At 42.6% G+C, this 18,440-nt stretch overlaps 1 protein-coding gene across 1 annotated transcript; it reads right to left on the minus strand.

Annotated features, from left to right (window-relative positions):
- Positions 1–5,068: 5,068 nt before the first annotated feature.
- Positions 5,069–6,274, minus strand: LOC308314426 (forkhead box protein J1-A-like; the record flags this gene model as incomplete). Its single annotated transcript, XM_080762057.1, has 1 exon — positions 5,069–6,274. One exon carries the CDS (start codon positions 6,272–6,274, stop codon positions 5,069–5,071), a length of 1,206 nt encoding a protein of 401 aa, XP_080618183.1.
- Between the last annotated feature and the right edge of the window lie 12,166 nt (positions 6,275–18,440).

An 18,440-nucleotide genomic window follows, 5' to 3' on the forward strand; every position in this document is an offset into this window, starting at 1 on the left:
TTGATAACTCTAAGAAATGTATGACAATACATAGGAAGCCTTCTTTCCATTTCATATTTGTTAAATGAATACACCCCTCTAGATTAAACATTAAATTCATTACATTAATTGACAGGTTATTTTGAAAGTCTGGCAACCCCACATGGATTATTTTGCATCTATACCTACACAGGTTAGTAGTAAACGTCATTACGTTACGGAAGTTGAACGGATATGCATTGAATCCATCACCCCTCCTTTACACATATTATTTTTCTCAGTATACTTGCATGTGTTTTTACTTTGTGTCTGTTGGGCAGCTCAAAGGGGGAAAAAAATCTAACGAAACTTCACTGGACAATTAATGTTTAACAATTGAGATGTTAGAATGTTTCCACTGTGAATAAATGCATTATAAAACATTTAAAAAAATATATATATATCCTGGCAAATCATCTCCCAAGAGTACTTGGGAAACGGGGGATCAAATCTACGGTAATGTTTCTCAGTTGCACAATGTATGGAGTACTTGATTAGGAGGGAATCTGTATAATGTACACACTGTACAGTGTGTGATGATTGACCTCTGTCAGAACATGTCTTAGTGGGTGTGTGTGCCCCCCATCTGTGGCAGGAGTAAAAACTGGGGTGACAGGTGACAATCCTGTTGTTACGTCTTGAGAAGAGCTCTTCTCCCATCACTGTTCACATTCCCACCTCCCAGCAACAGCTCCCCATTAGTTGGCTTGTGCAGGAGGAGCAGGAGGAGTACAAACTCACAACTGACGGAGTAGCTAAGCAAAAATAAAACTTAAGTCTATACAAAATTACATTGAACCTTCAGATTGTTGCATAACTTGATTGAGCCTATTGTTCATTGAACCAAAAGAATAATGAAGAAAAGTCCTTTCTTTAACCCATTCTGGGCAGGAACCCCTTTTGGTGTTAACCATTATTGAAAAATAGTATATCCACAAGCTCATAGAGCGGCACCGAGTGCCACACTACGAGCTTGTAGGTCTGCTATTTTTGAAAAATCGTGAAAATGTGGTGCAAATCTTTGAATATGGTATTTCAGAGCAAACGTTTTTAACTCAAATATTTGCTTCTGGGGGGTCCCTGGAACAACACATTTTCAGATGGGGGACGGGAGCCAAGTACATATCATTTTGGGGGTCCTTGACGTGAAAATGCAAAAAACACCCGAACTCATTAGGCTTTTACATAATAAACATCACTGTACCCTGGGTTTAACACGCAATACAAATTAGGACTCACAAATGCATGAATCACAGCACATTGAATGAGACGAAGCCTAATTTTGCAGTTGGCTGAGCAACATGTGTGATGATGACCTCTGTCTACTAGTAGGACTCTACAGAAGGTACCCAGTGTGTAGTCACCAAGTCAGTGTGTGATGATGATGACCCGTCTGGTAGGTGTGGGATCTCTCCGTCCAGATGAGCTCTAAGCAGCGTCTTTCAGCCATCAACCTTGAGAGAACTGAGGAGCCTGGATGTTTGAGCACAACAGACAGAGGAAGAAAATGTCAATTTCGTCAACAAAAAATTAGTTGCATGCTGAAAATAGGAGATCTACAAGCTCACAACGCGCCGCGGGCTCAGCAAGTGTAAAGATGGCATCAAGGCACACCAAAATACTTAAAAAAATATATATATATTTTAGTCGACTAACACCAAAACATTCCAGGTGACTAAAACTAAATGAAAACTATTCAAGAGACTATGATTAAAACTAAATGTGCTGCCGAAAACACTGCAGCATAGTAGAGTGTATGACAAATCAGTACTGCTAGACTCCCAAGTGCAGAATTCTAAGGCACAGGGAGCTCTATTTTCGTCCATGCTAAACCCTTATCCCTAAACTACTTTGCCTTATTTTACCATTTTGAAAAACATATTTGAATTTTGGATGACATTAGTTTAGATAATAGTCCTTACATTCATACAGTCTTTGATGGTTTCTTTTGGGTCCAGGAGGTTCCATTTCATGCTCAAGGCTTCCTAGGTGGGGATACTAGCATGGTTGTGTTGTGGCTGGCATCTCCTTGGATGTCTGGACTTGAGTGCTTTGATTTTGTGATGATTTCTGCAACATGCTCGTTTTTAAAAAAGGGACAGTTGTTAATGTCTTTCCCAACCCTCAATAAGGAGGGCTATGAATTGTTGGATTGTCCTTAGTCTGTATCCCTACCCTTGTGAGCCGTCTGGCATGGTTGGACCATGCCAGTTTAGCCCTCTGGGTCACAGGAATAACACAAGCTCCTCCACCACGGCAAGGTGACAATCCATGAGAGGAGAACCCAATTTAGTCGTTGCAAATTCCCAATTGTCCCCAAGTATCCTAGAGTCCCTGTTGCTGCCACCTCCACTCGCAGTGGAGGTATAAACTACTACATGCATCAAGGTTATTATAGGTAAATTAAATGAGCAAAAGAACAAAACTAGAACCCTTTCATCTCCCAGCCCTGACAAATATGATCCCAGGATTTCTGGAGTCGTAGGTGTTTGTTATCAGTCGGGTAAAGAGCCAGGCTCGCTAGCGAGCGGCTATGTAACTAACTCAGTAAGGACTAGCAAAGGCAGCTACCGGTAGTCAGTTGACAAATTCAAAACTAGCAAGCAAACATTAAAAACGAATTAAATTAATTAATCATCAACAAGGCAGCATTATCCAGTCAGCATTAAAAATAAATAAAATAATCTAGCAAACCCACTTTAAAAACTAATTACAACTAAACTGAAAAGTCAAAACTAAATACAAACCAAGTAAGTAAAACTAAACAGAGTCATCAACAATGCAGCGTTATTCAGTCAGCAGGGGAAAAAAAAGAGATCTAGCAAACCCACTTTAAAAAAAACAAATTACAACTAAACTGAAAAGAAGTCAAAAGTAAATACAAACCAATTAAGTATTCAGAACTATAATAACCTTGATATGCATCTGCAGTGCAGCAAAAAGGACATGATCACTTGATCCTCACCAGCTTCCCACCCGCAAACACGGCCAATTGTGTTTGTTGGAGCGCCCAGCCAAGCTGAATGCACCGCTGCTGCTACTGGGTATTGAACCCAGGCCTCTGCGGTGGTGGGGAAGCGTTTTGCCTCACAACACCCAGACGCCCCATAATGTTGTGTCTGCGTGATATACTGTATACACACAAAATATAGATATACAGTATAGACATAAGGAAATTGATTTATGTATATATATTTCTGTAGTTTTTTTTTTTTTTACATTGTACCATAATCTTGTACTACCATGCTAATGACAATTTGATGTTAAACTCTATAAAGTAACAGAATAAAGTAATGTGCTTTACTGCTTACCTCAGGTTATTTAAAACAAACACAGTAGGCCTATGCCTACAGTAGTCGTCCCCATTTCTGGAAGCGCGTCCACGCGCACCAGGAGCGATCAGGAGCGAGGCTCGACTGACACACATCGACTGGGGGGACCTCCACCTCCAGTTCGGGGGAAACTCCTGTGTGGTACAGACAGACGGCCAGTATATCTTGTCGTTGTTGTTTGCATTAGTTGCCCCCCTTTCTGGAAGCACATCCACGCGCACCAGGAGCGATCAGGAGTGAGGCTCGACTGACACACATCGACTGGGGGGACCTCCACCTCCGCCTCGGGGAAACTCCTGTGTGGTACAGACAGACAGAATATTGTTGTTGTTAGCATTAGTCGCCCCCCTTTCTGGAAGCACGTCCACGCGCACCAGGAGCAAGGCTCGACTGACAAACATCGAGTGGGGGGACCTCCACCTCCAGTTCGGGGAAACTCCTGTGTGGTACAGAGTAAGACAGAATATTCTTTTCGTTGTAGTTTGCATTAGTCACCCCCCTTTCTGGAAGCACATCCACACGCACCAGGAGCAATCAGGCGCAAAACTCGCCTGACAAACATCGACTGGGGGGGACCTCCACCTCCAGTTTGGGGAAACTCCTGTGTGGTACAGACAGACAGAATATTTTTTTCCTTGTTTGCATTAGTCGCTCCCCTTTCTGGAAGCGCGTCCACGCGCACCAGGAGCGATCAGGAGCAAGGCTCAACGGACCAACATCAACTGGGGGGACCTCCACCTCCAGTTCAGGGAAACTCCTGTGTGGTACAGACAGACAGTATACATTTTTTCGTTGTCGTTTGCATTAGTCACCCCCCTTTCTGGAAGCACATCCACGCGCACCAGGAGCGATCAGGAGCAAGGCTCGACTGACCAACATCGACTGAGGCTTCCGCCTCCAGTGCCGGGAAACTCCTGTGGTACACAACAGCCAGACATGTTAACACGTTTAAACCATATAAAGTAACTAAAGTAAATGTTCTTACCTCAGGATATTTCAAACAAACCTTTCTGGAATCACGTCCATGCGCACCAGGAGCAATCAGGAGTGAGGCTCGACTGACCGACTTCGACTGGGGGGACCTCCAGTCGGGGGAAACACCTCCGTGGTCCACGATAGACAGACGTACAAGTGTCTGTATGTAGGTTCTTACTTACCTGTTTAAGCCATTTAGGCCTGACGACTTCAAAATCCTGACAGTTCTCTGAAAAACCATATGTTTCTGTATCAGTGGTGCTCAATATTTCATGTCAAGGACCCCAGAAATTATATGTAATATGCCTCTGCCCCCATCTGCAAATATGTTGTTCCAGGGACCCCCCCAGAAGCAAAGAGTTGAGCTAAAATGTTCACTCTGTAATAATATATATATATTCAAAGATTTAAGGCACATTTTCATGATTTAAAAAAAGAAATAGCTATGAGCTTGTAGATCTACTATTTTTCAATAGCTAAAGTATAACATAATGCTTTAAAACACCAAAAGGGGTTCCATCCCAAAATGGGTTAAGCTAACTTAAACTAACTTAAATTTAGCAGCATTGGGCCCCAGAGGCGAGGTGCGCAGGCCCACCGGTGTGTGGACAAGCCCTGGCGGACGCCAACCCAATCCTATCATGACACGCTGACCTCAGACCCTACATGCCCGCAGGCCGCAGGACATCAATGAGGAAAACTCCAGCAAGCCTCAACTCAACTAGCCAGCCAGGGTACTCCTCTTAGAAGATGGGACTCAGCAGCTCCCCACTGTCCAGAATCAGCTCCCCGGGGAAGAGAGAATTGAGGCAGAACATCGGGTTGAAGTTCACCATCGCAACCTCCTCTGGGGGGACAGAGCTAAGTGGCTCCCCGCTGTCCTGGCTCCACTCCACGCTCAAGACTGAATCGAGGGCGGCGACCCAGTCAAAGTCAGGCACCAGGTCATCCAGTGTGGGGATGGTGCACTGACTCTGTGGGAGCCAATCCAAGTCACAGCTAGGAGGGGAAGGAGGCACAGGCACAGCAGAGCTATCCACATTGCAGAGCTCCATAAGCTGGTACTGGACAGGAGGGTGTGTGGGGCTCAGTCCAGACAATGGCTCCCCGCTGTCTGCACTGGGCTCCTTCGAGGCCCACTTCACGAGGGCGCCCAAGTCAAAGTGCTCCTTGACCGACTCCAGCTCTTTCTGTTCGTCTCCACGAAGCAGCTGAGAGCTAGAGAGAGTCGAGCGACGAGTGACCTTGGCCAGGCTAGTTGGAGAGGCTTGTGACCGCTTCCTCTTGCGCCCACTGACCGCCTGGCTCGGCAGATTCCGTTCCGCGCAAGTGACTTCATCAGAGTGCCTGGGGAGCTGCTGCGAGCCGGACTGGAGGTCGATCTGGACATGCTGCGGGTCAACCGTCCAGAAGCGCCCCTTTCCCGACTCGCCTTTCTCCTTCGGGAGCTTGATGAAGCCCTTGTTCGTGGACAGAGTGTGCCGGATGGTGGCATTCCAGGTTGTGCTAGCGGTGCAGCGGTAGTAGGAGAAATTCACTCTGAACCACTCGTAAATAGCGGACAGTGTGAGCTTTCCACTCTCGCTGCACTGTATGGCCATGAAGAGCAGCGTGGAACAGGTCTGGGTCGGCTTCTCACCGGCATCCACCCCACCGGGGCAGTGGCCGTGCATCACCACGACTGGTGTGGGCAGGACCGGGGTCGGGGGAATGCCCACGGACGCCATGTCCCCGGCCAGAGGGGACAAAGCCACCGGGACGGAGAGGGAAGGTGGTGGTTGGTGACGGTGGCCGGACAGCAGAGGCTCCCGGCCAGGACCTCCGCCTGGCTGGGGGCCTCCGCTGTTGGCACCGACAACAAAGTCCTGGAGCCACTGCAGGCTCGTCAGACTGTCGTCCACCTCGGACAGGTGCCACAGGGTGGCAGTGGCACACTGCAGAGGTAGCATGGCTGTCCTCTGAAACACTGTGTGTGTGTGTGTGTGTGTGTGTGTGTGTGTGTGTGTGTGTGTGTGTTGGCCTACTGGTGTCTGCTAGGTCCTCCTTATTCCTTTACCTGTGGAAAGAAAGAAAGACAGACAGAAAGAAAGGCCAGTAAAAAGTAAACTTTTCAAATGTAGACAAAAGACTAAAATATTTTTAAAAAATAGTACTAATACTAGTATATAATACTAATACTTTACAAGTAAAACGCCTGTATTCCAAATGTTACTTGAGTAAAAGTACAAGCAAAAAAATATACTTATATTACCAAAGTAAAAGTACACTATACTTTCAAAAATAGCAGAACTACAAGCTCACAACTAGTTTTAATAACCAAAATATGAAGTAGCTACTTTTCTTCCACCACTGAAAGCTGTATTGTGTAAATGTGGTGGACTAAACAACACGACCAGGTTTTACTCTGTTAATAAACCTAGTAAACAACATTAAGTTTACAACATCAACGTTAATATATATGAAGTCCACACTATGGTCGAATATTATTTTCAGTCACTAATCACATCATAACGTGATGCAAGATGGCGGCCGCCGGCCGGTGCACTTGACTCACAGCCCCCTTAAAGGTCCGCTGACATGCCCCGAAATTAATATGGGTGGTACAGCACATCACGTGGTCTGACTGAAAACAGTTTGAAACAGTTTGAAACGGGGCTACGGCGCTAGCAACAAGTGGCTATAGGTCAGGCTAGCGTTTTTGACGGTACATTTAGCGTCATATTGGCTATAAATGTAATTGAAAAAAATTATTTTTTCGCCAGAAATGCTTAGTTTGAATGCAATTGAGGTTGGCGTGGGGTTTTTTAGGGGAACTGCAGCACAAGCGCAAATTTTGGACTGGAGTCCCATGTTCCCCCGGTCGCCAACACCCCTGTCTGCCCGCTCTGAGACCTCTCAGCCCCGCAGCGCGACAGTCGCGACTACGGACGGTCTGCTGTTGTCTGGCCGCTGTGAGAGCAGCGCGACTACTGTTCTTTTCCCCTCTCAGCCGCAGGCTGACATGTACACCCTCGCTCTCACTCTGTAATACCGTAGTTAGTTACCACAACATTGTTCAAGTGAACTATAGTGTGTTTATGTTTGTATTCATTGTAATAATAAATATCGCTATGCCGAGGCATAGTCTTGCGGACGAGATCATGAGCCTCTACGGGGGACTGGGCATGTGTGTACACACACAGCATAGCAACTTATGCTACTATTTTGGTGTCACATTTAGCTTGAATACTGGGTGAAAGTCTCATTCAAAAAATTAATTTTTCGCAACATTGTTCAGGTGAACTGTGTGTTTATGCTTGTTCATTGTAATAATCAATATCGCTATGATTATTTTATTTATCGCCGCGTCGCTCCGCATGACAACATACAGTCTAGCCCGTCTCAGATGCAGGCTGCACACACACGGACGGACGGACGTATAGTCTCTGGTCAGGTCCCCGCATTGAACTGGGCATGTGTGTACGCACACACACACACACACACACACACACACACACACACACACATGCAATGGCACGGAATCTGCCTCGGGCGTCTTCTCTCTTCCCCGCTGTCATGCACTATAGCCACGGCTAAAAGTTGTGTGTGTGTGTGTGTGTGCGCGACGTGCGTACACACATGCCCAGTTCAATGCGTGTGTGTGCAGCCTGCATCTGAGACGGGCTAGACTGTATGTTATCATGCGGAGCGACGCGGCGATAAATAAAATAATCATAGCGATATTGATTATTACAATGAACAAGCATAAACACACAGTTCACCTGAACAATGTTGCGAAAAATTAATTTTTTGAATGAGACTTTCACCCAGTATTCAAGCTAAATGTGACACCAAAATAGTAGCATAAGTTGCTATGCTACCACGGCCACCAAGCCCGGCGAGCCCGCATAGAAGTCGTTGGGGAAAGCTTTCGCCACCCTGACGTCAGAATCATGATAGCATTGTTTGATAGCAGTTATTAGCTCCCGAGGGGCGTGTCAGTTCTCCTTTAAACCTCGGCCCGCAGTACCACGGTGCCGCTTGGCATAAAAGAAGTTATCTACAAACTAACAAGTGACAGTTTGTTAGCTTGATTTCGTACGACAATATGCGGCAAACGTTCTATTTAAAGCTTAACTACCGTCTGCACCCTCCTGGCAGTGGTTAACGTTGGATACAGAATGCGATGACCGCCCGTTAACGTGTTTTAAAATAAACAAAACTCACCCCAAAATCAAAGTAAAAACAGTTCTACAAAGCTTATTTTGGTCTTTTTGACGAGCGACAGGACACAGGATAACTTATGGTTATGGGATTTCAACGATAACGACAAGTTAAGGCTTTCAGTCACATGAAAACAACTAGCTATATATAGTAGCTACACAACGATTGAAATTTAAAATTATCCACAACTGCTGTAGACAGACAAGACCAAGGTGTACATTAATTCTACAAACACATCCGTTAAGAGCGTTTTGAAAAATAAAACAACGTTTACCTCTGTTGGTTATCCGGGAGAGTCGAGACGATGGAATTCAAAAAAAGATGTTTACTATAAAACACTGTTTAGTAAATGTACAAATTAGCAGAAATGACAAGTTAATTGAAACAATAAGTTGTGATACAATAAAAACAGTGGATGACAAACTAGTTGAAAGCAGGCAGTAAATCGTAAACGGTTTCTCTGGCGGAGCTCTGAAAATGCACGACTGATTCCAACAAGAGTCTGAAGTGCACTGAAGGCAGCAAGCAAGTTAGCAACAAGCATTAGTTTAAACACCTGCTCGAGTCGCCGGACCGTTCCCTATTGGTCCGCTGCTAGCCTGCTAGCTGCCTTCCTATTGGCCCGCTGCTAGCCAGGCGCCGTTCCTATTGGTCCGCTCCGCTAGACAAAATCGCGGCCCCGTTCGAAATGTTGTCTCAGCCAATCACAATTCGAGGCCGATAGCTGATGATCCACCTGCCAACTTTCTCAAAAGAAAGTACATTTTTACAGGATTTTTTAAATTTTCTGAAAATATTTGTCCAGCTTAATCATGCATTATTCAAAAATGTCCATGTAAATATCCACTGACACTGTAACAGCACAAATGTAATGTATGTTATGCTAAAGATGGCCATTACTCCTCATGTAATGAAGAATATGGTATCACATTGTGAACACAGAGTAATAAGAAGATAAATAAGATAAGATCTTAATATATTATCAACCATATTTTCAGAATTATGATATGCCCAGGATATTCAGATGATGTTGGTATGCCCGTAATAATGTAGTCTCGACGATCGGTCCCTGCCCATGCATGGGTATTGTAATGTAGTCTCGAGGGTGGTCCCAACATGGAGAGCCTTCGTAACAGCTGCATCATCAAAAAAAACATGTAGGGGACATGCTATTTTAGCATACTCAAATCAAAGGGATTATTTTATATTAATTTCACTCTGAGGTAGGCCTACAAATGTTTTTTTTCTATGGTGGAAAACCTTTAATATTATAAGATAAGCTTTTTGGAATGAGTGTTTTTGCTTATTTTACACAAGATAGGCTATTCTGTATTATGACCTGGGGACACAAATGGCACCAAATAGTAGGAAGTAGGAATGTGTGACCTATAGTCAATGGAAATTAATGTTAATATTGTTCATGTCTGTTGATTTAGTAGGCCTAATGGTGCAAATTAGGTCGACGCTAGTTAACAGATAATTTTTCTACTGTTGTTGGCAATTGGCATGTTTCTACTGTTAGTCTGTTGGCATTAACATAATGCTATTAAGTCATATATGTGTTGATAATGTCGGTTTGTCATTTGATTAAGTGAATGCATTTTACAACATAATGTTAAACAGTTTACCGTTGCTGCAGGACACAAAGTAAGCTGATTCAGTGGCAGTTGCCTACTACTTAGGCAGAGACAGTGATTTACATCCTTGTGTATATCTTTCTATAACTCCAGTATATTGTTCAATATTGTTGTGGTGTGGACTTGTTTAACACTCACTCACTGACTCTCTGTGGTGGTGAAGTCAGTAGGAGTTAACTGGAGCCAGAGGGATGAACAGTGGGAAACTAGTAGGTCTACTGTACAACAGGAGAGGACCTGCACCTGTCTCCCTCCTCCCCAACACATGAGCCATGCTGCAGAGACTGTATGGCAGCAGAGGATCAGTCCCCTCCAGTGGCAGTGCCTCCTACAGTCACGCGCACGTCGTGCAGTCCAACAGGAGAGGACCCACACCACACCACCACCTCCTTCGCTGTGGCTGTGTGCGAACACTCGAGACCACTTGGCAGATGGACCGATTGAAGTGTACTCAGATACGGACCTGCAATGTGAAAGCCATCTGTACTAAAAGGCCAATGTGAATCATGGCCAGCGGGGACCAGGCAATCGTTTTCGGGAAAAGTTCGATTCAATCAGACTCTGTGTGAATCTGCCCTAACTAAGTAGTAATTGCAAATTGGCAAACAGAACCAAACACAAGAAACTAGAAGTCAGGTGAATTAAGAGTAGATTTATTGAAATGGAACAGATCAGTCATGCTGTGAATTAGGACATCTAGTAATAACAGCAGAAAAACAAAAGTGCAAATTGAAGATCTTTCTGTGTTCAGACAGATTAACAACAGCATTGTGCCAAGTTAGCACCTGGGCTTCTTGTAGAAAACAGTGCTGACTCACCACTAAAAGCTGCATTACAAACAGAACGTCTCAGTGTGTAAAAGTAAAACAGCTAAGCTGCAAACAAAATAGAGCAAACACCTTGGTAAGATGAGAGAAGAAAATGTACATGCGTACTTTGTCTGCATTTCTATAGCGCCTTAATCCAAAACGCTTTACAATGTGAGATTCCCCCACATAGCAAAGGCAACCAATGCAAGGCACTAAGGACACTTTGATACAATGTCCATGGCCAGAAGAGAACAGTGCTTTGTATTGCCCCGCTCGTTTACCAAGGTGTCTCCTTTATGTTGGCTGCAGAGAATATGCTACAGCAGGGGTCTTCAACGGTGTTTACGTCCAGGGACCCCTTAGGTGACAGAGAGATGAAGCAGGGAGGGACCCCCACTACATATTGTATAAAATTGTGTTGCAGATTAAATAGGGCTGCGAATCTTTAGGTGTCCCACGATTCGATTCGATTCCGATTCTTGGGGTGACGATTCGATTCAAAAACGATCTTTTCGATTTTTTCGATTCTCGATTCAAAAAAGATTTTTTTCGATTCTAAAGCAGTTTTTTTATTTTATTAAAAACAATTAAATAGAATTTTAGCATGATCTACTCCAGTCTTCTGGCATGAAAGCAGAGTACATTTAGTAAAAAGCTTGTATAATTGTAAAGGTTTTATCAACTGAATGATTTAAAGGTGATATAGGCAAGTTTTCAGCCAAAAATCAACATATTTATCTATCTATATTTGTGGCCTTATTCCCTCTATCTTCCCCTATATTTTGATGCTGAGCTGCTGCCCTGTAGACATACACTCTCCCTTTGTCTCCCTCTATGTGTTTGTATCTGTTTATATCCACTGTTGTTTATGTCGCGGGACGGAAGCGTCGTGTTGGGAGGAGGGTCTGTGTGGGGGGTGACGCGGAGTCTTAGCCAATTGCAGCGCGAGGCTGTGACTGTGTGTTCGACCCATAGAGTTATATATACTCTAAGGTTCGACCCAGCAGTATTATAATGAAAACGCAATGCGATTTCATTGCAATGAAATCGCATTGGTGAAACTAAGATATGGGGATAATATTATACTTGCAATTTGCAAGTATAATATTATCCCCATATCTTAGTTTCACCATTGTTCATGTGAAATAGTATGTTTATGATGTAATATGTAAGCCTGTTGAAATTATGAGAATCGCTATGTATAGCGCATGGTTTGGTGGTCCGGCCGGCTTGAAGCTTGCATTCAACCCGTGCTCGCCAACGGTGACAAGCCGTCGCTGATCATCATAGCGATGAATAACCGTGGACAAAGTAGTTCACATGAACGATGCTGTAGTGGCTGGGGCATTTGAGGGGCAATATGTTTTATATGCACGATTACAAATGAAAGATAATTGAATTGAGAGCCAGTGAGTCTGCTCCACTACTTCCTACTTCCTCATTTGCGGGACTCGTCGTGTCAGTCTTGTGATATTGTGATTACGCTACAGTTACCCTTAAAAAAACATGTCAACTCAATGTCATTGTTGTAACTATGATATCGATAGAAATTCATAATTTTTTAATGTCATATTTAGCCATACGAGCGCAATATCCATAGCGTCCCTCCCAGCAGCAACAACAACCCCATAGCCTGAAGTGACCTGGCTCAGCCAATAGAATGACGGGGGGAGGGGGGTGGAGCTAGATTTTAATTTGTTTGGAAACACTCGATCAATTCTGTGTACAAACACTGGAAACTTGCCTATATCACCTTTAAACACACAAAGGTTAAATCCAAGAGTAAGAACATGTCTCATGTATTTAGCTTGCACAAATTTGAACCAGTACAAAAGTTACAAAATCTCTTCTCACTCAATACCAGAACAATACATTAATATTAACAGGTGTAAAATAAATACAATTGGCAGGCTTAGCTTAGCTGGTAGTAAATGCACTATGCAGAAACCCAGGCCATAATGCATTGCATGCACGGGTACATTTTTTAGAAAAATCGATTTTTGGAAAATGAGAATCGATTCTGAATCGGACGGCATCAGAATCGCGATTCTAACTCGAATCGATTTTTTTTGACAGGCCTAAGATTAAACCTTTTCATTGACGGCTTCATAGACTTGTCTGAGCACTGTCAATGTGTGGCGTTGTGTTGGATTCATGTTAATATGTGGCTAAGTGGCTGCTTGTCTCAGAGTTCCTATCACCCAAAGATAATGCTGAAGACCCCTGTGCAACAGCACAATGTTCATGAATCCCTGCCTCCCAAACCCCTGATTTTGTCCATATTGTTAAAATAATATCGTATTGTTTGTGATGAATATTTTAAAACAATGTTAAAAACAGATGAACTCTCAATGGATTTCTTTTTTTAACCATTTCTGATCATTTGACAGTTTTTGAAATAATTAAACAGGGAAACACCTTTGCTGTAAGAAATCATAATTGGATGTCGATACAAAAAATACATAAAACGGAATAGGACAAAACTTTAATGGGATGTGATCTAAAAGGGTTAAATGCATTTTCCATTTAACCTCTTTAAGTGTAATCACCTGGTGGTTCAAGTCAAACCACTCACAGAATTGAGTGACAAAAATGTCAGGTCAATTTACTCTCTGATAATAGAAAGGCAGCATTATTAGGGGTCCCATCGGAATATAAGACGACGTAATACAGAGAGGACAGACTTTAACTGAAACTGAAGTCCAAACTTGCTGCAGATCACTGAGAAACAATTTTGTGCTCGTATTAGCAAAATAATTGTAATGTGTATGTTTGTTGATGCCCTCTCTCGGTTCTTGTAAATGCACTAATACTTCATTTATGCTCTGCCGCACAACCGTGTGAGGTGCTGAAATGAGCAGATTTACAAGATCACAATGTGTCGCATCCATGACCCGATGTGAGCTTGTAGATTGATTATTGTCAGCAGAACTAAGTATAAATCAGGATTTAGTGTGATTACTGTGCATAACTCGTCTATGGCTGAGAGCTGTGCAGAGGGTGTCATTTTTCTTCTCGATACCTTTTCCCTTCAAACCAGGATTCTTCACTTGAACTGAACTGGAACTCCCTGTAGTGTAGAAGGAGCCAAGGTCCATGGGCAACAAGTCATCTTTGGAGAAGGCCGGTTTCTGACAGAATAAACCAAGGATGAACATCAGCGACTGTCCGTTCGTGTAATTACAATTTACCAGCTTTTCTGGTTGTTTCACCACTTAAACCCTATACACAAGCTTCATTGCCCGGGGTCCCCCCCGGGATCTGTACTTGTCCCCCATCTTATTTACCCTCTATATCAAATCTCTTTGGCCATCTGGTTCATTATCCACTAGTTAATCTAAACATTTTTATTTTCCCCCTATACATCTGTCTTTCATAATGACAAATACGATGCAGTGTTTAGTCCCAAAGGGGCTTCTGTAAAAAGGCGAACAAGCCTATGTATGACCCAGCACGCATGCTCTGAGCTCCTGGGGACTCTCCGTTTGGAGTTATGTAATTTTTCACCTCTACCACTCGTTATTGGATATAATAACGACGCAGACCACAATCAATTTACCATCAATTGATACAATGAATCCATGCAGAGAAAAGGTGAGATCCTTACAAAGTCCACCATGACGAAGTCGTCTGGTTGTCGTCCCGAACCCTCAGACTCCTGGGAGGGCAGACTGCCCTGCAGGGGGAAGGGCGCCTGAGGGGAGTCAGGGGGTTGAACCTAACACACACACACACATACACACATACACACACACACACGCACACACGCACACACTTAGTGTCACTCTACAGTTTGATGTAAAGAGTTTCACAACTATGACATACTCGGCGCTAAAACTTTTGCAAATACTACACCGACTTGTAGATGCAGAATTATTTTCCACAAGATTTGCCCAGTCAGTTGTCTATGACATACTGAGTCATATGATACACGACTCCAAATTCAGGCATGGTTTCAGCCCCACAGAGCCTCTTTGGCTTCCATTCTCTAATTAAAGTTACCCTATTGGCTTGAATATGTTTCTTTCAATGGAAATGTCCTACAAAATAGGGTCGTATTATAATCGGGACTAGACTACTTCATAGTCAATGTTCTTTTTCCACAAAATGTGGGTCGTCTTATATTCGGCACAATACAGTAAATATTTCAAACGGAATACTGTGTGCAAAAGAAATGCTGGCCAGGGGGAGGTAGTTTAGAGACCAGGATTACTTCATGTTTTTGTGAGGGTACCTACCCTAGGGGATATGGGGAGAACATGCAAACTCCACACAGAAAGGCCCTTTCACCAACCCCGCCTTAGGTATGGGCACTGATGACACGGAGGGGAGAGCACGCCCCCGGCGCCCACAGCGTCCCCAGTGGGAATTGAACCCAGGACCTTCTAGCTGTGAGGCGACAGCACTAAAGACTGTGCCACCCTACTTGTTTATTTTAAGTATATAGTTATTAAATATGGATTATCTGACCAGTGCACCTTTAGGATTACAAAGCCTAAAAAAGGTTTTATTTGTCCATTTCCTGAAATGTAACTGGTTTGGACATACAAGGCTTTTGCACACACAAATAGGCTTTTGTTCATTTAAAACTGAAGCAAGTCTGGTCTCACCGGCTGTAGTCTGTGATGTTCACCAGCTGGTTCCCAGAAGAGGTCACGGCCCAGACATCAACCCAGAACATGACCCAGAGAAGAAGCCCAGGTTCTGGACCTGCAGCAGGGAAAGCAGGGACCAGCATCAACACATGGTTCTTTTAAACTACAAAGTAACCTAGAACCTTCCAGAACCCATGTCTTCAAAATACGATACAATACGATATAAGCCTCATAGATGGTATGTAATGCTGCATAAGCTTATTGTAATCATGCTCTTGTCATTCTTATGCTTTTAATATGATAAAATGCATTAGCTCAGGTTAGGCTAAGGCACCTGTTAAAATCATATAACTTTCTTTCACATTAGCTGAAATCCTCAGAAAATAATACAGTCTGTGTATTTAGTATTATAGTCTAGTGTATTTAGTGTAACACTACAGAAATCATAATAATGTGATTGCTTTACCTGTATGTAAACAGTAAACACGATAGATAGATAGATAGATAGATAGATAGATAGATAGATAGATAGATAGATAGATAGATAGATAGATAGATTTAACAAGACCCTCTGGGTCACACACGTGCAAATGCGGTGGAGTTAAACAAACATTCAAGATTTGATTTACTGTCAAGTCAGGTAAATTCACTGAACTGGGTTTATTCACAAATATATAAAAACAAAGCAAAATATGTACAGTGAAATAACAATACTATAGGTAATAATATAGACAAGGATACAATAATGATCACAGATATTAATGATATCTATAATACAATAAAACTATATACAATAAGGTGCCAATAGCACAGGACTAGGATGCGTTTCCCACAAACAGTTTGTTGGCATTGGTGGGCAGTGATGGCAAATAGACTTTTGTTCATTTAAAACTGAAGCAAGTCTGGTCTCACCGGCTGTAGTCTGTGATGTTCACCAGCTGGTTCCCAGAAGAGGTCACGGCCCAGACATCAACCCAGAACATGACACAGAGAAGAAGCCCAGGTTCTGGACCTGCAGCAGGGAGAGCAGGGACCAGCATCAACACATGGTTATTTTAAACTACAAAGTAACCTAGAACCTTCCAGAACCCATGTCTTCAAAATACGATACAATACGATATAAGCCTCATAGATGGTATGTAATGCTGCATAAGCTTATTGTAATAATGCTCTTGTCATTCTTATGCTTTTAATATGATAAAATGCATTAGCTCAGGTTAGGCTAAGGCACCTGTTAAAATCATATAACTTTCTTTCACATTAGCTGAAATCCTCAGAAAATAATACAGTCTGTGTATTTAGTATTATAGTCTAGTGTATTTAGTGTAACACTACAGAAATCATAATAATGTGATTGCTTTACCTGTATGTAAACAGTAAACACGATAGATAGATAGATAGATAGATAGATAGATAGATAGATAGATAGATAGATAGATTTAACAAGACCCTCTGGGTCACACACGTGCAAATGTGGTGGAGTTAAACAAACATTCAAGATTTGATTTACTGTCAAGTCAGGTAAATTCACTGAACTGGGTTTATTCACAAATATATAAAAACAAAGCAAAATATGTACAGTGAAATAACAATACTATAGGTAATAATATAGACAAGGATACAATAATGATCACAGATATTAATGATATCTATAATACAATAAAACTATATACAATAAGGTGCCAATAGCACAGGACTAGGATGCGTTTCCCACAAACAGTTTGTTGGCATTGGTGGGCAGTGATGGCAAATAGACTTTTGTTCATTTAAAACTGAAGCAAGTCTGGTCTCACCGGCTGTAGTCTGTGATGTTCACCAGCTGGTTCCCAGAAGAGGTCACGGCCCAGACATCAACCCAGAACATGACACAGAGAAGAAGCCCAGGTTCTGGACCTGCAGCAGGGAGAGCAGGGACCAGCATCAACACATGGTTCTTTTAAACTACAAAGTAACCTAGAACCTTCCAGAACCCATGTCTTCAAAATACGATACAATACGATATAAGCCTCATAGATGGTATGTAATGCTGCATAAGCTTATTGTAATAATGCTCTTGTCATTCTTATGCTTTTAATATGATAAAATGCATTAGCTCAGGTTAGGCTAAGGCACCTGTTAAAATCATATAACTTTCTTTCACATTAGCTGAAATCCTCAGAAAATAATACAGTCTGTGTATTTAGTATTATAGTCTAGTGTATTTAGTGTAACACTACAGAAATCATAATAATGTGATCGCTTTACCTGTATGTAAACAGTAAACACGATAGATAGATAGATACTTTAGATAGATAGATAGATTTAACAAGACCCTCTGGGTCACACACGGGCAAATGTGGTGGAGTTAAACAAACATTCAAGATTTGATTTACTGTCAATTCAGGTAAATTCACTGAACTGGGTTATTTCACCAATATATAAAAACAAAGTAAAATATGTACAGTGTAATAACAATACTATAGGTAATAATATAGACAAGGATACAATAATGATCACAGATATTAATGATATCTATAATACAATAAAACTATATACAATAAGGTGCCAATAGCACAGGACTAGGACACAAACAGTTTGTTGCCATTGGTGGGCAGTGATGGCTATCTCTCTCTTTTTGGTCCTGGGCTAGCCACAATTTGCAACACTAGATTGTTTGTAATGTTGAATATAGAATGGCAAATCTAGATTCAACAGATTAAAAAAAAGATCTAGTGTTGCGGCTAGTCCTTTCTAACAGAGCTATCGCCGATTAGGTGTCTGTATGCAGCTGCTCAGCCATTTCCACAGCTTGTTTCCAGAACTGGACTGCAGCGACCTGAGCGAGGCCCGAGGCTCCTTCCGCTGTGTTACTCTCTCCTGGATCACAACCCG

This window comes from Protomyctophum bolini, assembly GCF_963924005.1.
Source record: "Protomyctophum bolini genome assembly, chromosome: 4".
Taxonomy (NCBI): domain Eukaryota; kingdom Metazoa; phylum Chordata; class Actinopteri; order Myctophiformes; family Myctophidae; genus Protomyctophum; species Protomyctophum bolini.